We start from the raw sequence: 24,469 nt of genomic DNA on the forward strand, positions 1-24,469 counted from the left end.
ACACATAGGATATATATGACACACTCAAGAGTCACAGTGGTGACATTGGCAGGTTTGTGAGGCCCTAGATGGGAATGAATTGTTAGTTGTGAATGACTTTGTGCTACTTATGAGGTGGACTTGGGAAATGGAATCAATGTGTATTGCCCCACATGGATGCTTCAGGACTACATGTGCTTCCTCTTCCTCATCACTGCCAACCATGCTGTCGGTCAGTCCAGAAGACACCCATTTCCTGGGCTAGGGGAGAGACAGGAGATGCAAGCAGATAGCAAGAGGAAGGAAGATGGCAGGAATCTGGGGATCTTTTCTGTGGGTGCTCTGTTATTGCATTAGCTACCAGAGAACTGGGTGGTCAAGCTGGGTGGTCTTTTATCAGCAGAGCCCTGAATTTTCACATGGAACCTAGTTTGGCTTTCTCACTAATTAGTTTTGTGGCCTTGGCCCGCTTGATGATGGGAGTGCAAAATTCTACAGCTCCTATAGAGGAAAATTTGGCAATATTTATTAAAATTATAAAAGCATTTACTCTTTGACCCAACAGGCTAGTTTGTTGCAGCATCATTTTTCATAGCAAAATACTTGGGTATAGTCCATATATAAGTAAGTGACTTCTAATATAAACATGGCGTGGTCACTTGATGAAACACCATGCAGGAATCCAAACATGAATGAGGAGATGCTGTATACATTCAGCTGGAGAGGCCTCCAGAATTTGTCATTAAGTGAAAAAAAGCATTTTGCAGAATAATGTGCAGAGGATGCTGTCTTTTATCTAAGAAAGGATGGAAAACCAGAGATACATGTTGGCATTTGCTATTTGCTTACATCTGATAATAAAAAGGAAACTCGAGAAGTTTACCCTTAAAGATCCAGAAGAAGAAGGATGGGACAGGGCCAGGGATGTGAGACTTCTCACTGATGTCTGTTATCATACAGCGACATGTATCCTTGGCAGAAAGCAGGAGCAGCAGTACTGACATCAGGGCTACATTCTACTATCTCTCTGATACCACTGGAGGGAAAACGTGTTGAAAAATGAATGTATATTTGTATAGTCAACTTAAAATTTTTTCTGTTTCGGTGGAGAGTAGCCTTGGTAGGATATCTAAAATTACTGGTATATGCTCTAGTTTGGACCATTAACCTTTCACAATTTAGCTTCTGACACCTTTGGAAGGCGGTTCTGATAGCAAAATTCCATCTTTAAATATAAGGGCCATGGGAAACAGAGGAAGAATCTAATGAGTCAGTGAGTCATGCAAATGAAATGTTGTATTATGTTTATATGAGACCTATGGAGGTAAGATGGAATGACATCTATTTAATATTTACAATATGTCGGAGAGCTTATGCATGGCAACATTGCATAGGAGTCAGGGAGTGGTGGGAAGTGCGGCTCCCCCCACCTCCCACCCCATACACACACTCAGACATACCCCTGCACTCAGACATACCCTTGCTTGGTCTTGCCAAGAATCAAGAAGTCGAGAGGCTGGTGCACAGAGCTGACAAGATGCAGTGCTGCCTTCCCTGGCCCCTGGCTTTCTGTGGCAGGTAAGGCAGGTAGCATCCTGCCAAATTTGAGAGAATTAGAGTTCCTGCTGCACCTCTTCCATTTGGGCTCACATTACTATCCTGAAGAAATTTTTACTAATCATTTCTGAGGTCCTAACCGAGGGAATGCTTCTTGTGGGTTTTCCTCATTCTTGAACAAACTCAGCATCCTCATTCAGGAAAAAAAGAAACAGTATCTAAAACTCCTACGAGGCTCTCTGCCTCTGAGCTCCTGCAGGTCCTTTACACAAAACTACTGGGTGGAATAGCTGTCATTGTACCCAGTGGGGGTTTGAGGCCTCAGGGGATCAGATAGGTTAATTAATCCACACATGATTTTGCAGGCAAAAAGGTAGAAATCTGAGACTTCAATTCTAAGGTGCTCTTTCTTCTACTAGGTTTGAGGCTCTTGGATGTAATCTCACAGAGTTCTAAGGCAATTTTTAAAAAGCTCTGAGCTTCATTTGTGAATATGGTTTAATAAATTATTATGCCCAAACAAACAAACAAAAATAAAAGAAAGAAAGCAAGCACTTTGACATTTTATATGTATATATATATGTATATACATATACATATATATATATGTATATATATGTGTATATATATATATATAGATAAATACATGTGCATTTAATTTTCCTTTATCACTTCAATAAGACGTTAGTCTAATGCATAAAGAATCTATATTATTTGCACATGTTTGTAAGAAATACATAGTTTTTAGTGGATTTTTTCCATTGACTCCTGATACTTGACATGTGAAATAAACCATACTCAATAGGGTTTTGAGCTGATTATTCAGAATCACATCTTTTAATACAAGATGCATGTCAAGATGCTTTTAAACCTGATATAATAATTCTTACTGTAATTTTGAGGTTGGAGGGATAAAACAAGATGAAAGTATTTCTGGGATAATATAAAAATATTCATGATCAGTGATTTAAAAAATTACTGTTAATCTGTCAATGTAACTGAAATTGTTAGAATGTATAAAAGAATATGGTCTCTGGAAAAAATTGCACATTAATATAACTTATTTTGAAATGATAACCATTTATGTTTGAAGTGGATCCATAGGCTTCTTGAAAAATGGGATTTCATAGATTTTGGCTTTTACCTGTTTATGTGAAGGAAACAGAATTGAAGAACTGAAGATGTCTTTAAAGTAGTAGAACAAATAAAATGATTGGTCTGTGAATTTGATGTTCTTTGCAGGGTCATATAGATTTAAAAAGGAAACTTTTAGTGAAGGATCTGAGGAAGTAAAATGGATTAAAAACATTCCAGGTTTATTAGACAAAATTTTTGACAATCTGTGTTTTCTTTCTCACTTTCTGTGATATGATCAATGAGTTCTACTCCACAGTCATTAATATTAATCATTTTTGTGGATTCTGAAAAACTTTGGCTAACTTCCTTGTCTTTTCCTGCCTTGCCTGGTGCATTTTTCAGTGTGTGGAACAATTAACCTTTCATTGCTACTAAGAAAGCCACAAGAAAAAACCGAGGGTTATGTTGACTAAGGTATTTTTTAAAAATATTTTTTAATTAATTTCAGAGAGGAAAGGAGAGAGAGAGAGAGAGAGAGAGAGAGAGAGAGAGAGAGAGAGAGAGAGATGGAAACATCAACGATGAAATTATCATGCCCCCTCCTGGGGATTGAGCCCGCAACCCTGGGCATGTGCCCTGACTGGACTCAAGATCTGACTTCCTGGTTAATAGGTTGATGCTCAACCACTGAGCTACTCCAGCTGGCCAGTGGCTGAGGTCTTAACCCAAAGAAGAGTGAGGGTTGATACAACCAGCATGTGGAAAATTTATCTTAAGAATTTATTCAGTAGAGGGGGGTGAGTAGAGGTGGAAGAGAGCATAGAAGGGATAAATGATAATGGAAAAAATATAACAAACTACAATAAATTAAAAGAAAAGAATTTATTCAACATTAAAAATTTTTACCCCAAAGCTATAATTTTATCTAGTTTTAGAAGCGGTAAAGCAAAAGCCCTTCAATAATAGAAGGTTTCTAGAGAAGGGACAAGATCATCACATCATGCCACTTTTCACTTCAACCTTGTACTTTGATGACACGATCAGTATCAACAGCTCAGATGGGTCCTGTCTCTGGGGAGGCTCAGTTCCCCATAGACTTCATGCAGTAGGGATTTAGTTTGTTCTTAATAAACACTGATAATAGCATCACTTTAATCAACACTTGTGAGTATTTTGAGGGTTCATTAATGTCTTAAATTTCTTTTTCTCTAAGGGAAACTTAAGATTTTATAGGTGTGATATAAAGCTATAAAAACTATGCTATTTATTTAGACTGTCCAAAGGAATAAAATAAGGGTATATAAATAAAATTTATTTGTGTTGACCTCAGGTACTTAGGTGACATTTAATTATATGATGATGAGATCATCATGTTAACCCTTAGTACTTTCTTTTGGTAAAATTTGAGCTAAGTATACAAAGCCATGTACTCAAAATTCATTTTGTTATGTTTTTAATTGTTTTCAGAAGGTGATTTGTGCTTATCTACCAAGAGTTCCAAAAAGAATGACAAAAATTGTTTTTCCTGACAGGCCTTCTGAGGTATATAACCCAATACATCACACATTTCTGTTTGCCAGCAGAATTGTCTCTGGAGCCTTTTAATAAGAATATTGGGCCCAGCCAGTGTGGCTAAGTGGTTGAACATCGATCCAGACACCAAGAGGTCACTGGTTCAATTCCTCGTCAGGGCACAAGCCTGGATTACAGGCTTGTTCCCCAGTATGGAGTATGCAGAGGACAGCTGATTGATGTTTCTCTCCCATTGATGTTTCTCTCTCTCTTCTTCTCCCTTCTTCTCTCTCCAAAATTAATAAAAAACATATAAAAAAAGAAGTATGTTAAAAAAAGGAAATCTTTGAGAGAAAAAAGAATATTGGTAGGGGATTATTTGTCCCAAAGATGGACAATCACACAGGTGTACAAACACCTTCTTACCCAAATTCAATTGGGAATAAGCAGTTCATCTGCATATAGGAGTTTCTGTATAAAAAAGTCTGGACTACTCAGGGGATTTGTAGACATTTTCCCAATGGCCTGCACCAGGACCAGCTTTTTTTTTTTCCCAGTTAGAAAAAAATGTTGGCAAAATCCACTTAGTAATGAAAAGAAATGAATTATTGATATGTACAGCAACATAGGTGAATCCTCAAATAATTATATTGGGTGAACAAAGCCAGATAAAGAGTATATTCTATCTAATTCCACTTTTCTCATCTATAGTGACAGAAAAGAGATCAGTGGTTGCTAGGGAAAGTGAGGGTGAGGAGAAAAGACAGGTGGGGCGGTGGGCAGATAGAATTACAAAAGGACATGAGGAAACTTTTGGGGGTGATGGATATGTTCATTGTATTTATTGTGGTGACAGTTTCATGGATGTTTACATATGTCAACAGTTGCCAAATTATACACAATATGTGCAGTTTAATATTTGTCTATTATACCACATGTATAATAAAGGGGGAAATATTGTATTACTATTCTAAACAGAAGTCATTTATTCACTTGCCTCAGATAGCAGGGAACTAGAAAATAAATACATCTAAAATAGAACAATGAAAGGAAAAGCTACCTTCTTCTATGTAATTCGGGGCATAGGAAAGATCCCCTTGTCTCATAATTCCCTTCTCATCTGATTTTCCATTCTTGAGATATATTTTTTGATGGGCCAGGAAATGTTTTAATTGTCAGGAGTAGGAGTTTTGGAGTCAGGCAGACCTGGGTTTAGCTTAGTCATTTACTAGCTGTGTACCTTTGGGCAAGGCACTGACCTTTCTAATAGTTTTTCTCCCTATCTATGAAATGAGATCATAGAGGCATAGTAAATGTTCGATAAACGGAAGCAGTTCTTGTTATTATTTTTATTTCACATTCTGATTCCCACTAGGTTTTAAATGCAAATATTCTTGGATGAGAAAAGACAGTATTTTAAACTAGAGGCCCGGTCGGTGCACGAAATTTGTGCACTTGGGTTGGGGGTGTCTCTCAGCCCAGCCTGCACCCTCTCCAATCTGGGACCCCTTGGGGAATGTCTGACTGCTGATTTAGGCCCGAAAACCAGCATTCAGACATCCCTCTCACAATCCGGGACTGCTGGCTCCCAACCGCTCACCTGCCTGCCAGCCTGATCACCCCCTAACCACTCCCCTGCCAGCCTGATCGATGCCTAACTGCTCCCCTGCTGGCCCTCTCGCCCCCAACTGCCCTCCCCTGCTGGTCTGGTCACCTCTAACTGCCCTCCCCTGCCATCCTGGTCACCCCTAACTGCCCTCCCCTGCTGGCCTGGTCACCCCTAACTGCCCTCCCCTGGTGGCCCAGTTGCCCCTAAATGCCCTCCCCTGCTGGCCAGTCACCCCTAACTGCCCTCCCCTGCTGGCCTGGTCCCCCACAACTGCCTTCCCCTGCTGGCCTGATCCCCCACAACTACCCTCTCCTGCCAGCCATCTTGTGGCGGCCATCCTTGACCACATGTGGGTGGCTATCTTGTGCAAGGGCATGAGGGTCAATTTGCATATTACCTCTTTATTATATAGGATTCACAAAGGGGCATGTTACCATGGAGTAACACAATCAGCAGTGTTGCCTCAAAGAAGAGAAAGATCATTACCCAGAGTGAAAGGAGCATAGGGTTTAGACCATAGGTGATTTGCCCACTTTTGTGTGTTTCTCACATTGGGCATCTTCTCATCTGATTTCTCTGCTTTTAGTAATCTCTGTGCTTTGCAGGCTTCACTTTGAATTCATTAGTCTTTTCCTTTGTTAGATAATAATATCATTGTTATAAGCACCACATTTATGATTGCTTATTGAGAAATTTATTCTGCCATTTAGCATGTACTTTGTTTCTTTAGAAGTATGTTTAGCAGTCATCTGTAGAAAAAAGTTTTGACTTTTTAAATGTTTTGCTTAAATTCAGCTGATCTTATTTTAATTTTTATTAGCTCATAAATTTTAATTTAAAAATTATGGAAATGAAAGTGAATTGGTTTATTCTAAATTGGCCATATTGTTGATATGCAAGTTTGAAGGGCAATATCCTATCTAATAATAGACAAATATGCAAATTGACCATACCTCCGACACACCCACAAGCCACGCCCACCATCCAATCAGAGCGAGAATGCAAATTAACCCAAACCAATATGGCTACAGCCACAGAGAGCAAGGTTTCCTAGGTAACAGAGGAAGCCAAGCTTTCTGCCTGCCCTGGCCAGGCCTAAGCCTCCACTCAAGCTACAAAGTTTCAATTGTAGAAGGAAAATAAATTCCAGATACTAGGGCCTCTGCTTGGGTTGCCAGGGGGCATGGCCGGCCTGCAAACCACCACAGGCCCTCACTCAGGCTGCCCCACACCCCAAGGAAACCCCCACCTGATCCGGGACGCCCTTCAGGGCAAACCAGCTGGCCCCCACCCCTGTACCAGGCCTCTATTCTATCTAATAAAAGAGTAATCTGCAGATTGATCATCATTGCAACACACAATATAGCTGCCCCCATGTGGTCAAAGATCCTGCCCCAATGTGGACACAAGATGGCCACTACAAGATGGCCAACAGGAGAGGGCAGTTGAGAGGCACCCGGCCTGCAAGGGAGGGCAGTTGAGAGGGACCAAGCCTGCAAGGGAGGGCAGTTGGAGGTGATCAACCCTGCAGGAGAGGGCAGTTAGGGGTGACCAGGCCGGCAGAGGAGGGAAGTTGGGGGCAAACAGGCTGGCAGCAGAGTGGTTAGGGGGTGATCAGGCTGGCAGGCAGAAGCGGTTAGGGGCAATCAGGAAGGCAGGCAGGCAAGCAGTTGGGAGCCAGCAGTCCTGGATTGTGAGAGGGATGTCCGACTGCCCGTTTAGGCCCGATCCTGGTGGGATCGGGCCTAAACGGGCAGTCGGACATCCCTTGAGGGGTCCCATATTGGCGAGGGTACAGGCTGGGCTGAGGGACAACCCCCATCCGTGCATGAATTTCGTGCACTGGGCCTCTAGTAGTAAAATATTTTTTCTTTAATTCTGAAAAGATGCCATTTACACTTATAGAAACTAGTAGAATTACCAGCTTTCTCATGATCTTGACCTAATTTTTTCATCTGCCAGGTACTTGCAGGGATTTGACAAGAGATTGATTTGGCTTTAGAGAGTCCTGGAACTGGACAAAGTGTTTTTCATATTGGAAAAGACATACCCAGTTTTTTTACAAGTTTTAAGATTTATTGCCTCCCCCTAACATATTGCAAATTAATTTGTTTGCTATTTGTTTTACTCAGAATGTAGAAATTGGTGTCATTAGCCAAAGTATAAATCTGATCCCAAGAATGGGCAGACTGCCTTTTAACACTGTTTTTATTTGGCATCTTTGCAGGTCTGGACATTAGATGGGTAGACTGCTACTTTCCTTTTACTCACCCTTCCTTTGAGATGGAGATCAACTTCCATGGGGAATGGCTAGAAGTTCTTGGCTGTGGAGTGATGGAACAACAACTGGTAAATTCAGGTAGAAAAGAATCCAACATTTTATTTGCAGGCTCTCTTAAAAACCACTCTCCTCTCCTTTAACCTTATTTACACACTCATTTACATATTCCTGTAGGGATAGCCTTACCATCTTCCTCATAGTGCCCTCCAGACTTATTTCTGACACTCAAGTCTGGAAGAACTTAATCTCTCACACTTAATTTTGTAATGGTTTCTGTTTTTGGAGATCTTTCTTGTCAGCACTTTGCTGTTCAATTTGTACTTCTTCATTTTGTATTTGTTGATATTTTACTTTTTAATTGCCCTGCCAATGTTTGATGCATGTCATATATAAGTGCCGTTTGTGTTTCAAACTGTTTAAGAACAAAGCCAATGTATTATCCTTTATTGTTCATATTGCATTTAGAATAATGCCTAAATTCAACAGATAAATACAATAAAACACACTATAAAAATACTTAAGAGGCCCCCAGTGATTGAGGGTAAGTCAGAAGACGGGATCTCTGATTAAATTCTATATATAGGTACTTGAAAAGATCTTTCCAGCTCTTCTCTACAGGACCATCCTATATAATAAAAGCCTAGGTGGTGTCATGCCCTCCCAGATTGGAGAGGGTGCAGGCTGGGTTGAGGGACACCTTTCCATGCATGAATTTTGTGCACTGGGCCTCTAGTTGCTTAATAAAAATGATTATTTCTAAACTTAATTTTAGAGTTGTGAGTTTTTAATTTTTTAATTTTTATTTATTTCAGAGAGGAAGGGAGAGGGAGAGAGAGATAGAAACATCAGTGATGAGAAAGAATGATTGATTGCTGCCTCCTGCACGCCCCCTACTGGGGCTCAAGCCCACAACCCAGGCATGTGCCCTTGACTGGAATTGAACCCAGGACCCTTTAGTCTGCAGGTTGATGCTCTATCCACTGAGCCAAATAAGGTGGGGCGAGCTGTGCGTTTTTTAATGTCTTCCATACTTAAATAAAAACAAAACAAAACCCCAAACCTCAGTCAACCAAGGCACAAACATAATAAAGAAACAAATTAATTAATTTATTGGAAATCTTGCAAACACATTTCTTTAATCTAAATATATACTAATACTCATTTTTATACTTGGTAGAGTTACTGTCACCTATTCATCTTTGCCAGTCTAAAGCTTTCTTTCATAAGAAGTGTCATTAGAAGCAGGTTTGAAGTCATCTAAAAATAGATATAGATAAGGATTTTTATACAATGGAACAATACCTGGATCTAAAAAATATGAGCATGTTTCAGAGTGATAAGTCATTTATCAACAATCAGTAATTAAAATGGTTTAGAAGCATCTTTATATTACAAAATATTTAAAAAGTCGCCACTTGAATTTAATTTAAAACATATTTTTTCAGAGCATAAATCCTTTCTGGGAACTCAGTTGAGATTTGAGCAGGGGCTCATCGCATAAGCAGTAACTGGAGTGGAAGTGATGCATATTGCAAAGTGCACTCTGCCCCTATAGCCCCCTTAATCCCCACTCAGCTTCTGTAGAAGGACATTTGCTCTGTGGTGTTGGAGGCCAGTGACTCTGGGTTCAGGGTTGGTCACAGGGCTTCCTATAGCAGAAAGGAGAAGAGCAGGCCTTGGTGACTAAGAAATGTGGATAAACCATAGATAACATCATGGGGTTAGAGAATAAGGGCGGAGTGAGATGGAAGAGACGAAGTGGCAGTGAAGTTCAGGAGTTTGTATTATTTGGGCTGGAAGACCAGAGACCTGGTCTTCCCTTCTTACTCTTAGGAAACCTCCATCTGCAGGGCCTGGACTCAGTCAGCTCACAGATTCCTGTCCATTCTGCCAAGGAGGGCTTTGGGGGAAGCCCTGCACTCTGCCAAATGCTTCTTGGATACTCTTCAAATACTTGTAGATCTCTATTAGAGAAGAGGGAGCACCGAGATCACAAATTAGGGCCTGTGCATAAAAGTTTTGAGGCCTGAGGGTAAAAGTTTTGAGGCCTGAGTTTTGGTTCTGTCAGTTGACAGCTGTGTGCCTTCAGGAAAGTTACTTAACCCCTGAGAGTCTTGATGTTCTCATATTAACACATTGCGGACCAGTAGTTTTACTGCTAGCTTTACCCAGTGGCCAGATAAGTTTCTATTGAACGAGTACAAAAAACATTTTACATAAATGTTAAAGGCACGCTTTAAAATTAAATACCCATTGCATTTTGAATTTATTTATTACACTTTCTTACAAGCTATTACCTTTTTAAAGTATGGTACTTTGAAAACACTGTGTAATATGAAGCGAGAATTCTCGTGATCCATCCACAATATGTTAAAATGGGCACAGTGACTCTTTCCTTAAGGTTTTATTATGAGAATTAATGGAGGTGATACATGTAATGTATTTAATACAGGGTCTGGCAGCTAGGAAACATTCAGTAAAAATTGATAATTAAAATAATTTTTCAAGTGATTAGAGCCATTTACCAATAGAGATATCCCATAAGAGGAAATATTTAAACAGAGGCTGTCCTACATATTACAGAAATGATTTATAATTAACTGGAACTAGATTACTTCTTATCTTAGTCATCTCAGGATCTCTGATTCTAGATTGAGTGATTGATTTATGAGGGAACAGGAAAATTAAGAGTACTAAGAAACAGAAAACTCAGCTCTATAGATGAATAAGCATATTAACAGAAAACAAAATATTAAGGGCAACCATGTAAGATTTAATCTCTTCTTGAATAGGAGCTAACTTCAAATACTTCTATGGTGTTTTTATTTTTTATTTTTATTTCTCATTTTATTTCTCATTTTTATTTTAAATTAAATTTATTGGGGTGACATTGGTTAATAAGTATACAATTCCATAATACATCATCTGTATATGTTCACAACCCCAAGTCAGATCTCCTTCTGTCATCATATACTTGACCCCTTTTACCTTTTACTACTGTTCCCTCATCCCCCTTCCCCTCTGCTAATGACCATGCTGTTGTCTGTGTCTATGACTTTTTATTTGTTTGTTTGTCTTGTTTGTTCATTTGCTGTTTTCAGTTTTATATTTCACATGTGAATTATATCATATGGTTTTTTTACTTTTTCCATCTGACTTATTTCACTTAGCATGATATTCTCAAGATCCATCCATGTTGTCACAATAGTTTTTGATCTTTTCTTATGGCTGAGTAATATTACATTATACATATGTACCACATCTTCTTTATCCAATCATCTATGGAAGAACATTTTGCTTATTTTCATGTCTAGGGCACAGTGAATAATGCTGGAATTATCATAGGGGTATGTATACAGGCGTTGGTAAAAATAGGTTTATAGTTGTAAATGGGCAAAACACAGAGTTTATTCTTGTTTTATTATTTACTAGAGGCCCGGTGCATGAAAATCATGCCCCGAGGGGAGGGGAGTCCCTCAGCCCGGCCCGCACCCTCTCCAATCCGGGACCCCTCGGGGGATGTCCGACTGCCTCTCGCAATCCAGGACTGCTGGCTCCTAACCCCTTTGCCCGCATGCCTGATCGCCCCTAATCACCTCTGCCTGCCTAATGGTCCCTAACCACCTCTGTCTGCCTCCCTGATCACCCCTAACTGCTCCCCTGCTGGCCTGATCGCCCCTAACCGCCTCTGCCTCACTCCACACCTGGACCCAGGATTCCCTCCTCCGGCTGGCCGCAAGCACCCAGGACCCAGGCCAGCCACAGCCGCAGCCGCAGGGGACTGTGGGCAGGCGGATTCGCCTGGGCTGCAGCTGCAGGCGCTGGCGCCCGGGACCATGGGACGGGTAGCTTTTTCTTCTCCTGGGCCGCAGGTGCCGGCGCAGCCGCTGGCGCCCGGGACCGCAGGGACCGTGAGGTGTGCAGCTTGTCCCTCTCCCAGCCCGCAGGCACAGGCACAGCCGCTGGCTCCCGGGACCGTGAGGCATGCGGCTTGTCCCTCTCCCAGGTGCAGCCTGGCTGGTCCCCATTTCTCTCTCTCCAGTGTTGAGTATCTGAGCCATTATGGCGTGATGACCATTTGCATATTAGCTCTTTATTATATAGGATTCTTGTATTATATTTTTCTATACAAACAACTGTAAAGCTACTTTGCCCACCCCTGTATCTTTAGGGATAAATGTTTTTAAAGATTTTGGGTACTACAACCAGAAGAGGGGTTGCTAGGTCATATAACTCTAATCTTAATTTTTTGAGGAACCTCCATACTATTTTCCATAGTGGCTATACCAGCTTACATTCCCACCAGCAGTGAATGAGGGTTCCTTTATCTCTACAAATTCTCTAACACTTGTTATTACTTGTCTTATTGATATTAGCTATTCTAACAGGTTTGAGGAGGGAATCTCATTATAGTTTTGATTTGCATTTTCCTAATAGCTAGTGAACTAGAGCAATCTTGTCATAATCTCTTGGATCAAAGACCTAAATATAAGATCTGAAATAATAAATTACATGGAAGAAAACGTAAGTACTAAATTTACACACTTTGGTTTAGAACTTTATGAATTTGACCTCAAAGACAAGGGAAGTAAAAGCAAAAATGAATGTGACTATTTTGTTTATAGACAATGATTTGAAAGAATACTATGTATCCTTCTCCCAGGAGTGCTCAGTGTCAGGGGCCAGAACTAAGAAAGTAAATCAGGGGATGAGCAGCTTGCCTATTAGTTGTCACTTGGAATTGTGCTTCCTTGTACATTTTCCAATATCCTTGCTGGGTTTTTATGAGGTTTATTCACACAGTAATTTGCTGAAAATAGTTATTTGAAACAGGTTTCCAAATCACTATTGCACATTAATGAGACTGCTGTTCTACAATTAGATCAGCACATCAGGTATTCTTGAAGGAAATGGCAAAATGGAAAAAAAAAAAAAAAAGAAGATACCTAAGATGTAAATATGTTTGAGAGATTCACAGTAGTGGTAGGATGTGTTTTAAGTTACTAGGAAATTGTACACATATAATTTATTTTATTTATTTTAAATATATATTTTTTTATTTTAGAGAGGAAGGAAGAGGGAGAGATAGAAACATCCATGATGAGAGAGAATCATGGTGGATCGGCTGCCTCCTGCAAGTCCCCCACTGGGGATCGAGCCCACAACCCGGGCATGTGCCCTTGACCGAAATCGAACCTGGGACCTTTCAGTTCGCAGGCCAACGCTCTACCCACTGAGCCAAACCGGCTAGGCCCACATATAATTAAAATCACATATCTTGTGTGTGTGAGAGAGAGAGACTAATGAAAAGGAAGAAGAGACAGTTTTAGTAAAGAAATTCTGTGTAGGTTTTGCTATTTGAACTTGAAGTTATTATGACAAAGTTCTGCTCTGTGTTCTCAGACGTGAATGTGTTTTGACATATATAGTTATATTTTTAAACTGACAGTCACTAACCACAGACATTTGTAATTGCAGCTTATTTTTTGTTATTTGAGTTTCTACGATATAGAGAAAGACTATGTACAATTCATCCCTCTAGTTCTCTTACATTTTCCTCCCTTACGTCCTCTCCCCTCCAATTACCTGCCTTTTAATTTTTTTATTTTTTAAATATATTTTTATTGATTTCAGAGAGGAAGGAAGAGGGAGAGAGAGATAGAAGCATCAATGATGAGAGAGAATCATTGACCAGCTGCCTCCTGCACACCTTCTTCTGGGGATCAAGCCCACAACCCAGGCATGGGCCCTGACCCAGAATCTAACCAATGACCACTTAGTTCATGGGTCACACAGGCTGGGCAAATGCTCCTACTTTAAAGTTCTTAAAGAGGTGCAGGTAAATGATGAAATAACTACAGACCAAAGAAACGGAGCAGCCATGATAGCAGACATCCGTTTAGCCCATTTTACTGTGTGCCTGCATCTCACTAACTCCATAACATCTCACTAACTACTTAACGTCTCACTAACTACTTTATCTTGGTAACAAGGCTCTGAGGTAGAGCTGGGGATTTTACAGAACCTGAGAAAGGTGATCAGGATCAAATAGCTAGATGTGGTGATGTGACTTGCCCAGGCCTTTCTGACAACAGTTAACTACTGTGTTGTGCTTCCTGTATAGTAAGTTTCATGATTTTGAAGTGGCTAGAAATTAGTTTCAAATAAATTATCCTCACATAGAATAAAGAACTGCAATCAAATGGAGCAAACAAAACTCTATTTGTTCTGTAGTTATTTGTTACCTCTAAAGAAGGGCAATGCCACCATGTATGTAATCTGTGGTAGAGAGCATTTAATTAATAGCATGAAATTAGGTTGCTATTTGAATAGTCAATGAAAACACTTCATTGCACATTTAAGTTGACCATGGCATATATGTGTTTTTGTGTACAGATTAAGATAAGGCTTTTCCAGATAGTTTACATAATTCTACTTTAATTCTTTAAGTTATAGTGTCTTTACCATTGCTTTCAGACCCTTAGATTTAACAGTTGTGAGGTGGGTGGTGATTGTTGTCATAATGTGATTGTTCTTTTTTCCTTGAAGAGATTTTTTGAGGACAGTAAGGTATTATATCCCCAAATACTGCACACGTATTTCGCCATGGGTTGACTCAGGCTACTAATGTCTTTTCAGATAATATGTGGAGAATGAATATCTAAAACTATCACCAGGGTGACCATGGGTCATGATTGTGCCAGGAAGGAATATACCATTTATTGAGCCCCTGTGAAATTTAGAAGATTGTGCATAGGCCAGGGGGATAAAAGGCTCTATAGTGGAAAATAACTTTTAAAAAATGGAAACACCTTCTTTATCTCTTCATTAAAATTTAAAAATTGCCTCTTTTGTATAAAACTAAAAATATGTACATGAACAGTTTCAAGTTTTAAACAGTCTTTTTTTGTTGTTGTTTTGTTCATTTGCTTGTCACATATTTTTTGAATTCTTTCTAAGGCTATAGAAAAGCAAATAAGTATTGTTTTGCCTTTGACAATAGCATAGTACACACAGACAAAAATAAATGACGACAGGTATTTGTAGTAGAGATACAGGGAGCAGAAGGGGGATGAGTGAGGGATTAGAGAAGAAGTACCAAGCTCTTGTCCTGGCTACATTCAGGATAGAATATGGTTGATATGGATATCTGAGAATAATGTGCTGTTTGCAAAGGTTTATGTACTTTATCTTTTTTGGGGGATATCTAGTTGGCATACCTAATGCTTCCTTTCCTATATAAGTGTAAAGCTATTTCCAGTCCATTCTTCTTTTTGGTAGACAGTGTCTACAGCCTCTAGATACATTTCTTTCTTTCAGTGTTATTGATCTAAGTTGGTGAACTTATAGATGGCATGGAACAAGACTGTACCGGCATTGTGTTACATACAAGCACACATGCCATTCCTGTACTTAGCATCTTTTGTGTGTGAGGAGCTGTGCTAGACAAAGAAGGCACACAAATCGATACATGTGATTTCTCGCTGTAAAATTTCAAGTGTAGTAGGGAAGGTAAGACTATAATTGGAGCATCCTACCTTATAATAGAAAAACATGCAAATTGACCGCACCTCCGCTACGCCCACGATTGGGCCGGCGGGAGGCTGGGAGGCGGGACTCCAGGTGGCCTATCCGGCCATTGAGAAAATCAAGATGGCGGCGCCCAGTCCTCTTAGTTCGGGGGGGTCCCTGGAGAGATCACTGCCCCGGGGAGGCGAGACCTGGCTGCCCAGACACTCAAGAGGGTCCCGGGACGATCGGCAACCTGGGGGGGCGTGGCCGGGCCCATCCCGCCGCTCCTGCGGGTCGCTGGGGAGATTGCCAACCTGGGGGGGCGTGGCCGGGCCCATCCAGCCTCTCAGGGGGGATCCCTGGGGAGATCAGCAACCTAGGGGGGCGTGGCCGGGAGATCGGCAACACGGGTGGCGTAGCCGGCACACAGCCTCTCCCAGGGGTCCCTGGGGAGATCGGCACCCCGGGGAGGTGAGGCAGGACTCGCCCAGCCGCTCCCAGGGTCCCTGGGAACATTGCAGGCATGGGGTTGCTGAGACCCAGACCAGGCCTCTGGCCACAGATTCATAGCTTTGCGGAGACCTAGGGCAGGGATCTGCCTCATCTGCAGAGAGACAGAGGTTCTGCAGTGCCCCCAAGACGTGGGTAGGCCCAGCCAGGGATCAAGGGGCATGGAAGGACTCCTGGCAGAGGGCCAGGACCCTCACCCCTGAGGCGGGGGTTCAGGGGTGGTGCCACCTCAGTGGAGGGGTACTGCACTGCAGGGTACTGGACTGACTGATGTGATTCAGAGAAGCTCCCAGTGCTAATGGGCCTCGCTCAGGCGGCCTTCACACTTCAGAGGCAGTGACTCCTGCTCCTGCCTTGACCCAAAAGCAAGCTCGCGATACCCTGCCCCATTGCAGAGCATGCCTAGGCAGTGAGTGGGAAGGCTTCCACCTGCTTCGGAGAAGGGGGGGCAGTAAAGATTGGGGGGAGAGGAAAGAATGTGGAGCATCCGCAATGAAGAGGTGCTTGAGAAAGAGGCTCGGAAGCCTGACTGGAAGGTTTGTTCTGTTTGCTGGGCCGCTGCCCCTTAGGAAGCGCAAAGAGCATGGCTCTGAGGGCTTCCTGTGTGCTGAGTCAAGTTCCACAGCCAGCTGGAATTGGCCTCAGTTTCCTGGTCTGTAAAATGGATTAAGCGTGTCCCAGTGCCTTCACTGAGCTTTATAAAGAAAATGAGGGAAGAAGTGAGAAAGAAAAGGAAGGACAAGCAACACAAAAGAAAGACTGAAAGGAACCTATAAACCCATTGTCACTTAAATAGGGAATATAGTCAATAGTGTTGTAATGATGGTATGATGCCAGGTGGGAACTAGAAATATCGGGAAACACTTTGTAAAGTATATGATTGTCTAACCACTATTCTGTAACTAATATAAAACCTGAAACCAATACAAAATAATGTTGAATGTAAAGAAATGAAAATTGGAGTGAAATTTTTATAAATTTCAAAGTGTAAATAAAAGCTGTAAAGGAAGGAAGGGGAGAATAAAAAGTGTTTTTCATTTTGCCACTTCATTAAAAAGACAGTTGTCTTTATATGGTGCTTTTATACTTTTCTAAGTCATTATCTCATTTTAATTTCTGGGCAACTTAAAGTCAAGATAAGTATTCCCTCCACTATTCAAAGAAAGGAAATCTTGGTGTCTGGTACTAATGATTCAATCGTCAAGCCCTTATTGTAAAGCAGGGTTAGTAAAATTTTCTGTGCAGGGTCATATCTATACTAATAAAAGCCTTGGGGTGATCAGGCCAGCAGGGGAGGGTATTTGGGGGCAATCAGGCCCACAGAGGAGCAGTTAGGGGGCAATCAGGCCAGCAAGGGAGCAGTTAGGGGGCAATCAGGCAGGTAGGTGAGCGGTTAGGAGCCAGCGGTCCCGGATTGTGAGAGGGATGTCCAACTGCAGGTTTAGGCCCGATTCCACAGGGATTGGGCCTAAACCTGCAGTTGGACATCCCCCGAGGGGTCCCATATTGGAGAGGGTGCAGGCTGGGCTGAGGGACACCCTCCCCAGTGCACGAATTTCGTGCACCGGGCCTCTAGTGGCCAGCCCCAGTGGCCCCAATTGCCGGCCAGGCCGAGGGACCCCACCCATGCATGAATCAGTGCACCGGGCCTCTAGTTAAAGTATAATGAACTACACATACTTAAAGTGTACAACTTGATTCATTTTTGACATGTATATACCTGTAAAACCATCATCATAATCAAGATAATAAACATTTTCATTACAAACCAATTTATTCTTTTGCACTTTTTCTAATCTTTCCTCCTCCTATCCCTGTCTCCAGGCAACCACTGATCTAACTCTGTCGTTATAGATTACTTTGGATTTTCTAGTTTTATATAAATGAATCATACAGTATATATCATTTATACTTAATTTCTTTCCCTCAGCATACTAATTTTGAGATATGTTAATGTTGTTATATGTATCTGTCAATATTATATGTATCAATTCTTTCCTTTTTGTTTTGAGTATTGTTTCATTGTATAAATATATAGAAATGTGTTTATCCATTCACTTATTAATGGACATTTAGGTTGTTCCCAGTTTTGTACTATTTCAAATAAAGCTGTTGTGAATATTTGTACAAAAGTCTTTGTGTGGTCATATGTTTCCACTTCTCTTGAGGAGAAAACCTAAGAGTAGTAATTGAATGTGTTGAGCTCTTCTATGTCTACTGATATTTTTGGCCTTGGTATTCTATCAATTTCTCAAAAAAGAATGAAAAAATTTTTACTATGATTATAACTTGTGTATTTTGCTTTTATTTTATCAAATTTTCTTTCATTTTTTAAGCTATAATATTAAGTGCATACACTTTCATAAATGGTATGTTTTCTGCAGGAATTGCCTCTTTTATAATTGTGAAATATCCATACTTTCTTTAAGTCTGTTTAATTTACATTAAAATACACATTCTAGCCTTACCTACCCCCTCCTCAGTTACCTTATGTTGTTTAAGTTACATGTATTTTGTCTGTATACATTGGAAACTGCACCATTTGCTGTTAAAACTTTTTGCCTTAACTATGCATTTTAAAGAACTTAAGAAAAACTGTATTATTTTATATTTACCTGGTTACTTACCATTTCTCTTGTTCTTTCTTCATTCCTGAAGATCCATGTTTCCTTCTAGTGATTTTGCCTTTCAGTATGGAAAGCTTCCCTTGGCATTTCTTATAAAACATGTCTGCTGGGGATGAGTTTCTTTTCTTTTTTTAAAAAAAATATATTTTTATTGATTTCAGAGAGGAAGAGAAAGGGAGAAAGAGATAGAAATTTCAATGATGAGAGAGATCATTGATCGGCTGCCTCTTGCACACACCCCACACAAGGGATGGAGCCCGAAAACCGGGCATGTGCCCTGACCGGGAATCAAACCATGACCTCCTGGTTCATAGGTTGATGCTCAACCATTGAGCTACGCCAGCTGGGCAGGATGAGTTTCTTAGTGCTCTTTTGTCTGAGAACATCTTTATTTACCTTTTATTATGAAGGATATTTTTATCGAATATAGAATTCTGGATTGATAGATCTTTTTTCTCAACAATTTAAAGATATTGTTGTTGCATTGTCTTCTGCCTTTATGGTTTCTGTAGAGAAACTCCTAATCATTTCATTTCTTGTTCTCCTGCATGTAATGTGTTATCTTTCTCTAGCCTCTTTCTGTGTTTATTTCATTATCTTTGTTTTTACCAGTGTGGTTTACATGAATTTAAGTGTGGTTTTCTTTGAGGTTATTAGGTTCACTGAGCTTGAATCTCTAATTTATGTCTTTCACCAATTTTGGTAAGTTTTTGATTATTACTTCTTTAGATAACTTTTCTGTTTCAATTTCTTCCTCATCTGCTTCTGGAACTCAAATTACAACCATGTTAGATTTTTTTATTTTATCCCAGAAAATCCCAAGACTTGACTTACTTTTTTCTATCTTTTGTCTCTGTTGTTCATCCTATATAATAAAAGTCTAATATGCTAAGTGTCTGACCGTTTGACCGTTCGACCAGTCACTATGATGTGCATTGACCATCAGGGCGCAGACACTCCCACTGGTAGGTTAGATGGCTGCTGGGGTCCAGCTGATCCCATGAACCAGGAGGTCAGGATTCAATTCATGGTCAGGGCACATGCCTGGGTTGCTGGCTTGATCCCCAGTAGAGGATATGCAGAAGGCAGCCAATCAGTGATTCTCATCATCAATGTTTCTCTTCCTTCCTCTTCTGAAATCAGTAAAAACATATTAAAAAATTTTTAAAACTCTTTGATAGTTCCTGCATCCGGGTCATCTCAAGATGGACTGCTATGAAGAATTGGTCACATTGTCCTTGTTCTTTGTCAAACAGTTTTGGATTGTATGCTGGAAATTGTCAGTGGTAAATTGTGTACTCCAAGCACGTCAAACTCAAAGGCTAACATGGGCCAAATAAGCATGATTTAAGTTTATGTGGGCCACAAAAAAACAAAAGCTTCAATTTTCATAGAAACGTCGGTTTATTTTGATAGAGACATGCTGAATACAAAGGGCTGAAATAAATGAGTAATCTTGAACATAAAATAATAGAACATTTTAATAAAAGTTAATATTTTTTCTTGAATATTAACTTACCAATCACTGAGTAATTGTACAAATTAATAAGCATAACACAAATAAACCTATTTTTCTTGTTCTCTGAAAGCGAAATATTTCCTGTTGCGCACACCAAACAAGTCAGTACAAGACTAATGATGTTGCAGTCGGCTGCTAAAATATTCGCTGCTAGTATTAGTGGAGAGAAATGGTGCGCCTGTGCATAAGGCATGGAAGGGAAATGAATGCAACACAATTATAGTAATCAGTCATTAGTGAACGTTGTAGTTCATTATTAATAACTAGAGGTCTGTTGCATGAAATTCTTGCATGGGTAGGGTTCCTAGGCCTGGCCGGCGATCAGGGCTGATCTGGGCCTTCCGGCTGCTGGCCTGGGCCTCCCTTCCCTGGCTGCTGGCTGCCTGCCGGGGCCTTCCTTCGTTCCGCGCAGCCCCTTGGTGGTCAGCAAACATCATAGCGAACAATAGATCTCTCTGTTGAACTCCCCTGGGGACAATTTGCATATTAGGCTTTTATATAGAGAGATTATGTATAACAGGATATTATAAAAATGAAGTTACGAAATTTTTATTAAAATGTTTCTTATATACCGTTATGTTGGCTGGGCCACAAAAATATTCATTGTGGACCGTATGTGGCCTGAGGGCCGCGAGTTTGACATGCTTGGTATACACTCTATTATAATCCTTTGGTGACTTGATATTTTCTTTTAGTAGATGGTCAGTCTAGTAAAGTTTAGGCCTTAGGATCTGACTTGCTTCCTAGGAAGTGGGTAGTGATTTAGATCTGTGTATCTTTTTGCTGTGCTGATTTGTGTCTGTCCTGCACATGTGCATTTCAGGAGTTAGTCTGAAACTTGTGTGAATGTTACAAATGTCAGTTCAGTTTCCTCACCTGTTGCTATGCTGGTTTGAGCCTTTGCTCTGCATGTGTAGCTCAGGTTGATACTTTGCAGGCTGAATTAGGGCATCTCTTTTTTGGATTCTCTCTTGCAGAAATTCTTTACCGGTGTACAGAAAAACAGGTTTCTCATTGACTCTTAACTGCCGATGATGAGATGCAGCTCTGCAACTGGGGCCCATTTGGGGGGCAAAAGCAGGTGAAAAAATAAACAGGAAGTCCTATGCAATTCATCCTGTGTAGGTTACTTCTCCAAGTTTTCACTTTCCAATCAAAATGTGTTTGTTTGCTTTTCAGAGTGCTGTATTAGTTTTTTTCTGTGTACTTTTTCAGGGATTTGAGTTGTAGTCAGTCAGGGATAAGTGGGCTTATGTCCCTATAGTGGAACCAAACTCTAGGCTGCAGTGGGGCGACACTCCAGGTGAGAGGATGATTGCCTGACATAACTGTGTGGTACCAGAAAAGTGTAGGTCTATGAGCTCTACTGTATATTTAATCCATTGACTTTATTAGCCAGTATTAAGCATAGTGAATTTTTGAGGTTGAGACTATCTAAGACCTGGCAACTCTGCTCCTTCCCTTCCTTCCTCTTGCTTTCCCTTTTTCTTTCTCCCTTCCTTTCCTTTTATCCTCTTAACTTTCTATTCTTCTTTTAAGTCACTTTTGGCCCTTTTAGTACTCTTTCAGAAAAGCAAACAAATATGTATCAGCACCTTGATAGGTTTTGCCTTGTAGTTCCTCCTCAAGACATATTTTCAAGCTGTCAGAATAGAGTTGTGTGTTCAAATATTTACTTAACTTTTGTCCATTTCCCCTTTTCAAAATGGATAAGATGGCAAGATTCCATGATATAAAAGCAAACTATAATCATTGAAAGATTAAGAAAATAAAGTAAGGAAAAGCAATTCTCTTGTCACCAACAAAAAACTTTTAAAATATGCATATGTATAATTATTAGATATCTATAATAATAAAAGAGTAATATGCTAATTAGACTGGACCTCTTCCGGACATTCTTCCTGACGAAGTGGGGGCCGGAGGGAAGCCAGCCTGGGTCCTGGGTGCCTGTGGGCAGCCTGAGGGAAGCCAGCCCAGGTCCCAGGTGCCTGCGGGTGGCAGGAGGAGGGAAGCAACCCGGGTCACGGGTGTCAGAGGGAAGCCAGTGCTGGCAGCTGGGGAAAGAAAGGCCTGCTCTTGCACGAATTTTCATGCATTGGGCCTCTAGTACCTAATAATATATCTATAAAATATATATTTTATGAAAATAGAATTACCCTTTGAATTTTTTTGTATTATGCCTTTTTACAAGAATTTTGACATGAATGTCTTTCATATTACCAAGTATATACCTATATCATCATTGTTACTATCTCTGGTTGCTAGTGTAGTTGAACATGTTTCCAGAAGTTCTTGATTTTGTCTGTTTTCTAATGGCACTTGAAAGGGTGCTAGGATATAAACTACATTTTCTGTTTATTGTCCCACCTCATAACTTTATTCTCATCTTTATGTTCTTAACACGTGCTCTTTCTAGTTTACTGAGAACATCTAAGCCACCGTAAATGAACTGTCAATTTTCCTCTTCTTCATCATAGGATTTCCCTGTATTTTCATACAGTTTCTCCTCATTGCCAAGGCTAGGTAACATTGGCTCTGGACTTTATGCTTACAGCCCCTTCAATCTGATTGCATCCCGTATCCTCATTTTCTCTTCTATTCATTTTTTTAAAAATTTGTTTACATATTTATATTCACATAAAATAAAATTAACCATTTTAAAGTGAACAGTTCAGTGGCATTCTAGTACATTTATGATGTTTTGCAATCATGATCTCTATCTAGTTTCCTGCAATTTACATTACTCCAAAGGAAGACATCTTACTCTTTAAGTGGCTTCTTTCCACTCTGTCTCCCCCAGCCCTTGGGCAACCACATTCAGTATTTTGTCTCTATGGATTTATCTATTATGGTTTCATATAAATGGAGTCTTACTGTATATGACCTTTTGTTTCTGACTTCTTTTACTTGGCATAATGTTTTGGAGGTATATCCACTAGTACATTATAGCATATATCAGTACTTCAGTCCTCTTCATCGGTAAATGTTATTATTCCACCAGTGGTCCGGTGCACGAATTCATGCACCTATGGGGTCCCTCGGCCTGGCCTGTGGGATCGGGCCGAAACCGGCTCTGTGACATAACCCGAGGGGGCTCAGATTGTGAGAGGGTGCAGGCCAGGCCAAAGGACCCCACTGGTGCACAATTGGGGAGTGACACGGAAGGTTGGTCAGCCAGGAAGAGACCTCAGGAGGGCTCCAGGGTGTGTCTGGCCCATCTTGCTCAGTCCCGATTGGCTGGACGTCAGCAGCAAGCTAACCTACCTGTTGGAGCGTCTGCCCCCTGGTGGTCAGTGCATGTCATAGCAAGTGGTTGAGCGGCCTTAGCATATCATTAGCATATTATGCTTTGATTGGTTGAATGGACGACTGGACACTTAGCATATTAGGCTTTTATTATATAGGATTGTATGCATATACCACAATTTATTTATCCATTCATATATTTATGGACATTTGGCTTTTTCCATGTTTTGACTATTGTAAATAGTACTGCTGTGAATATGTATATACATGTACTTGTTTGGGTCCCTGTTTTCAGTTCACTTTGATATATATCTAGGTGTGGAATTGCTGAGTCATATGACAATACTATGTTTAACTATTTTAGGAAGTACCAAACTTACTTCCACAACAGCTAAGCCATTTTCATGCCTACCAGCAGTATATGAGGGTCCAGTTTCTCCATGTCCCTGCCAGCATTTGTTATTTTCTGTTTGCTTTGTACTGTATTGTTTTGTTTTCTAGCCATCCTAGTAGGTGTGTAGTGGTATCTTATTGTGGTTTTAATTTTCGTTTCCCTAGTGACTTACAATGTTAAACATCTTTTCATATACCTGTTAGCCATTTCTGTATTTTCTTTGGTTAAGTGTCTATTCAAGTCCTTTGCCCATTTTTTAAATTGGATTGTTTGTCTTTTTATTGTTGAGTTGAAACAGTTTTTATGTATTCTGGACACCAGACATTTATCACATCTGTGATTTGTAAATATTTTCTCCAGTTCCATAGGTTTTCTTTATAGTGTCCTTTGAAGCACAAAAGTTTTTAATTTCTATGTAGTCTAATTTATCAGTTCTTTTGTTTCTTTTGCCCCTGCTTTTAGTGTCATATCTAAGAATTCATTGCCAAATCTGAGGTCGAGAAGATATATCCCTATGTTTTTTTCTAGGAGTTTTGTGGTTTTAGCTCTTATATTTAGACCTTTGATCCATTTTATGGCAATTTTTGTATGTGGTGATTTTTGTATGTAGTATGAGGTACAGGTCAAATTTCATTCTTTTGCACGT

The 24,469-nt window shown here is 40.4% G+C and overlaps 1 protein-coding gene across 9 annotated transcripts in view; it reads left to right on the plus strand.

The window, feature by feature from the left end:
- Positions 1-24,469, plus strand: part of FARS2 (phenylalanyl-tRNA synthetase 2, mitochondrial) — a 572,601-nt gene that overhangs the window by 189,804 nt on the left and 358,328 nt on the right. For all 9 annotated transcript variants that reach the window (XM_079777471.1, XM_079777466.1, XM_079777467.1 and 6 more), the window contains one exon: positions 7,962-8,093. In XM_079777471.1, the coding sequence (XP_079633597.1) occupies positions 7,962-8,093 (132 nt within the window). The remainder of the gene's footprint in view (positions 1-7,961; positions 8,094-24,469) is intronic.

This window comes from Cnephaeus nilssonii, assembly GCF_951640355.1.
Source record: "Cnephaeus nilssonii genome assembly, chromosome: 7".
Lineage (NCBI taxonomy): Eukaryota > Metazoa > Chordata > Mammalia > Chiroptera > Vespertilionidae > Cnephaeus > Cnephaeus nilssonii.